Source organism: Grammomys surdaster, unplaced genomic scaffold (genome assembly GCF_004785775.1).
Source record: "Grammomys surdaster isolate TR1022 unplaced genomic scaffold, NIH_TR_1.0 125750, whole genome shotgun sequence".
In the NCBI taxonomy this organism is placed as follows: domain Eukaryota; kingdom Metazoa; phylum Chordata; class Mammalia; order Rodentia; family Muridae; genus Grammomys; species Grammomys surdaster.
In genome coordinates, this window is record NW_021620582.1 from 111496 (window position 1) to 117080 (window position 5585).

The 5585-nt window shown below is 37.7% G+C and overlaps 1 protein-coding gene across 1 annotated transcript; it reads right to left on the reverse strand.

The window, feature by feature from the left end:
- Positions 1-1580: 1580 nt before the first annotated feature.
- On the reverse strand, positions 1581-5036 carry LOC114639756 (olfactory receptor 11H4-like). The gene is made up of 2 exons (XM_028788527.1): positions 4971-5036; positions 1581-2535 (listed from the first exon to the last, which is right to left on the reverse strand). Exon 2 carries the CDS (start codon positions 2520-2522, stop codon positions 1581-1583), a length of 942 nt encoding a protein of 313 aa, XP_028644360.1. The 5' UTR covers positions 2523-2535; positions 4971-5036.
- Positions 5037-5585: the final 549 nt, after the last annotated feature.

Here is a 5585-nt window from a genome sequence, read left to right on the forward strand (position 1 = left end):
CTGTATCGGCCCTATGGATTAAAGTCAGGTCATCAGGTTTCTGGGGTTTTTTTTATTTTTTTATTGGATATTTTATTTATTTACAATACAGATATCATCCCCTTTCCCAATTTCCCCTCCCTAGAAACCCCCATCCCATCCCCCCTTGTCCTTTATGCTTTTATGCCATTTTATATGCATGTATTAAGGTCAGGTCTAGGTTGAGGGTCTAGCAATACAATAGATGCAAACATTGAAGGAACAAGCAAGACAATAGACACAAATAGTCAAAGAAAAAGCAAGGCATTAAACCCAATTACGTGAACACTCCTGTGGTCACTGCTTCTAAGTTCTTATCAGGATGATCAAGGTATCTGAGCCTACTTCCCTGTCCTAACCCAAGGTCATTTTCATGTCTGAAGGCTACTTCCTTGTTCTAGCCTAAGATTTAGATTCCTACCTGAAATTATTTCTTTATTCTAGCCTAATATCAGATTCCTGCCTGAAGCCTAATTCCTTTTCCTTGGCCCATGTCAGATTCTTGCCAAGCAGCTCGAAAGGCTCTGCACCTCTACCCCTTGTTTATTCCATTAACAAGACTGAGCCTATCCTAAGTCATTCTGACAAAAATGCCTTCCTTCCCCATCATGGAATATGCATTACCAAAAGCAATGCACTTCTGTCTTAGGTTGGTAAGGCTCTGTGCAGAATCTTACCCATGCTTGGCTTGCCAGCCTGTTAATTTAATAATTATGTCTTGGCGTTCATTTTCATGTTCAAGCCATGTACTTTGGCTGCAAACATGTTGATGTTGTTAAAGACAAGCTTTATCATGGTGGGCAGGAATAAAAGCATCCCCAGGCCAAAAATGGCTAGCATGATCAAGTTATATGCCATTTTTGAAGTTTGACCAAAATAGAAATATGATCATCAGGTTTCTAACAAGGCACTTTGCATACTGAACATCTCACCAGACATGGAACTGGTTCTAGTGGAGGTTCTCTGAAGATAAGTCCATATTCTTGTACAAAAGTTTCAGTTCTTTCTGGTTTTTTGGCTAGATGCTAAAACATGTCCCTTTTTCCAGTTCTAGTTGAAGCAAATCTCTTTTATTTCCAGTAAGCGTAATGACTATGTGTGAACTATAATGTTATTTTTAGTTCTCATTTTGCAAGTACTAATATAAACACATCAATAAACAAACAAAATTGACTTCACTGTCTTGTTACAATGATGAAGGAGGTGTATAATGAACAACCATGAGTATCTGAGTAGGAGATCATTTCACATAAGAATCATGTTTTATTTAGACTTTGGAAAAATATCACTGGTAGTTTAAAACATGGTCAAAGCCCTGGTATGGTGGTGTACAGCTATAATCCTAGTACTTGAAATATGGAGGCAGAGGAATCAGATCTTTTCAAGGTCATCCTTGGCTAGAGAGTGATTTTGAGGCCAGCCAGGTTTGCAGGACACCCTACCTCAAAAAAAAAAAAAAAAAAAAAAAAGGAAATACAGCAAAGAGTAAAGACAAGTGAATGAATTTGATACATCTCCAGTTTGTTCTTTATTAGAACATGTAAATATGACACAACTTTGACTCATATATTTTTGACAATTCTCATTCCTAACAGAACTTTCCTCAGAGCAATTTTCATGTCCTTGTTACGAAGACTATAAATCAGAGGATTAAAGAGAGGAGTCATTACAGAGTATACAAGTGTAAGGATCTTCTGCATCAAAGTTGAAATGCCATATGTAGGACTCACGTACATTACCATTACTGTCCCATAGAACAGTGACACTACAATTAAATGGGAACCACAGGTAGAGAAGGCCTTTCGCCTGCCAGCTGCAGAAGGAACCTGAAAAACAGCCCTGAGCAACAGAATATAGGACCTAAGAATGTATCCTATAGTGAAAAAGAGGACAAAGGAACTTTGGGCATAAAAAACAAATTCAGTAATAGGAGCTGGGGCACAGGACAAAGCCATCAATGGGTCCATGTCACAGAGGAAGTGATCAATGATATTAGAACCACAGAAGGGAAGTTGGGAGACGGAGAAGATAAGGATTGGGTACCCAAGGAATCCAATGAGCCAGCATGAAGATACCAGAATGCAACAAAGCCTCCTAGTCATGATGACAGAGTAATGTAAGGGGCGGCAAATGGCCAGGTACCTATCATAAGCCATTACTGCCAGGAAGAGACATTCAGTTGTACCCAGTGAAAAGAAGAAATAGAACTGCAGGAAGCATCCTGATAATGAGATGGCTTTGGTCTTAGACAGAATGTTGGCTAGTATGTTAGGAATAGTGGAGGAAACATACCAGATTTCAAGGAAGGCAAAATTTCCCAGGAGGAAGTACATGGGGGTATGTAGACGTGAGTCACATCTTATTGCACAGATGATGGCTCCATTTCCCAACAAGGTCAAGACATAAAACACCAAAAACAACACGAAGAGGAAAATTTGTATCTTCCAGGAACCAGGGAATCCCAAGAGAACAAATTCAGTTACATGTGTTGCTGATCTGTTCATGTGATCTAAATATCTGAAGGGGGGAAAAGACATGAGTTTAACAGCAATTCCCTTGCTTTCAACATAGCTGCAAGTCTTTGAGTGTCAAACTTAAGTTCTACAAGAGAAAAGAATATTCTGAAAGAAGATGGAACCACCACCCTCTGGACCAAAGGTTTCTTATACCATACTAGCTGTCTGGCTAGCATACCAAAAATTCTCTTTTTCATATAAATTAAGTATAATACTCAGAGACCTCCCTAGGTGAAATGAAAACAAAATGAGAGTCTTCCGTTTTTTCTTTTTTTGAGGTTTATTTTTATTATTAATTATGTATGTATTTGTGTTCCTGTGTGAGTTGTGCAGGTCCCTGGGAGGCTACAGTGATCAATGGCAGGTCAAACCTGGAATATCTGGAGGAGAAGTAAGAGTTTTACAGTCACATCTTGGTGAATTCTAAGGGTAAGAAAAATGAAGGTAAATTTATAAAGGGATCTAGGATGAAATGGAGGGAGATTTTCTCCCATTTCATCTGGTGGGGTTAATGTTTTTGGAGAAAGTGAAAGGCCATTTTCAAATATTTGAACAGTAAATTATGTATCAATGGCCAAAAAATGTATTTATCAATTGAATAAATAAAATGTGCAACTATATGTATTTAAGCAATAATAGTTTTACAGTAGGTTACTATTTAATGATGTGATGAAGTCTTGAGGGGCTTGAGTGGCACACAATGGTGAGGAGCACACACTGCTTTTGTACAAGAGCTGAGTTCAGTTCTCAAACCCAGGTAGTGCAGCTCACAAGTACCTGGAAGTTTAGTTCCAGAGGTATCGGGTGCCTCCACAGGCACCTGAACTCATATACCTGCCTCTCCTCTTGCCACATGCATATATATAAGTTTAAAAGTAATTAAAATATGTCCTTTAAAACAGAGTTTAAAACAAAAGATTATATATATTGAGATTTTTTTGTCAATTTTAGATCTCTTATTTGGAGTATTGGAGATCACCAGAAGTGTAAGAAAAAGAAGTTTACAAGTTAGCAAACAACACAGATTCAAAGGAAAGATCATTTGTGATCCCTGAGAACAAAGATTTGGGCTATATTGCTTCAAGTCTCTTTTTGTATGTATTAGATGATGATGATGGTGGTGGTGGTGGTGGTGGTGATGATGATATAATTTTATGTGTGTGAGGATTTTGCCTTCATGTATGTCTGTGCCCCACCTTTGTATGCAAAACCAGAAGAGGGCATTAGATCCCTAAAACAGATGATTGTGAGCTGCAAATGGATGCTGGAAATCAAACCAGGACCTCCAGAAAAATCACCACTGTTCTTAACTACTGAGCAGTCTCTCTAGCCCTTGCTCATGATTTTCAAGGAAACATGGAAAGGTTGGGCATCCAGGCTTCAATGTCTACCTTTCTAATCATTGGTGACTACAAAAGACATGCTTTACCATCTTCCTTGAAGCAACTCAGTAAGTGAATTCAGATATTTATTTGTAAAACAAAAATCAGCCCCTTTCTCACCTACAGATGATAGAAGAAGGGCTTACATATTTTTAAACAAACAACTAGAATCATGAGACCTGAGTTTCCAGATTTTTGTTCTGAGAAACAGATCGTGCCTGTTTAATGTGAATAATGCAAGGCCGTGTCCCACATGCACTAACAACACAATGCAATGTAGCCTTCCTACTGCTGTGCCCTATAAGAGATTTATCAACAGCAAAATTATTTTTTTTTTCGGAAGCCTTTGGGGAAAATGTAGATAGGTAATAAAATGTCAAAGATTGAATGCTTAACTAAAAAAGAGTGATTAACTTTCATATGAATGGTATAGGCTGGCTCAGCAAATTCCCATAACCCCATATTCTAGAAGTTCTAAAGCTACTTTTTAATTATATTTTTATTTAAATAAAATATAAACTTAAATATATTTTGAGCATATTCTTCCTCTCTCCAAAGTTCTTCCAGATCCTCCTGCACTCCATATCCACCCAACTTTTAGTTCTTTCTGAAAAAAACAAATACCCAATACAAAAACAGACCCTCCAAAACCAAAAACACAAAAATAAAACCACACTTAAAAAGAAAATTCCAAACTGTAACCTAATAAAAGCACATAAAAATGCTGTGGAGTCCATTATATGTTGGTCAACTCTTCCTGAACATAAAGCCTTATCTGAAGTGGTTTAAATATCCAATGTCACTCTATTAGAGGAAACTGATTTTTTCTCTCCCAGAAGGTAAAAATGACAACTCAGTAGTTAACTCTACCCCACTGGCTAGGTTTCCTGAAGTTACTCGCAAGTATAAGTTAGTAGAGTGAAATTTCTACCACTTCATGGTGTTTCTCATGCATTTAAAATCATAAAGCAATTTTTCATCTATAATCCTCGGGGTTCAGCTTCTTTATACATTCTGTTTCAGTAGAAGGAAGTAAACCAAATATGAAACCTACCAGTGCAAGTGTGATACCTGGATTAAAAAACCTTCTTCCCAGGATGCTCATTCAGCACATTGTCTTTCCAGGCAGCCTGAGAAAGGGAATATTCCACTGGACAACTCCTAAGAAATGACATTGTTTCTGAATAATGTTCTAAGACTCACAATAATAACATATTTTTAAATGTAACTGCCGGTACTCATCATTCATTTCACAATTGTGACTTAGGGTGAGTTCAAAAGTTTTCAGCTAGTGAATATTTGTCCTATATTTACAGTTGAATATTTGGGGGCTTTGTCTGGTTAGAAGCTTGCTTGCTTGCTTGCTTGCTTGCTTGCTTGCTTGCTTGCTTGCTTGCTTGCTTGATTGCTTGATTGATTGCTTGCTTTAGAGACAGGGTCTCACTACACAGCCCCTTCTAACTCAGAACTAGCTATGAATACAGGCTTTGCATTCACAGTGAGCCTTCTGCTCTTACATCTTGCATGTTGGAATTAAGAGTGTGTGCTTGTTCCACATTTGGAACTTTTGCACTAAGCTATTCTTCTTCACTTGCTTTAACTCTTTCCTAAGAAACCCCAAATAGTTACATTTATTAAATAAAAGGCACCCTATAATCTCCTGAGCTGG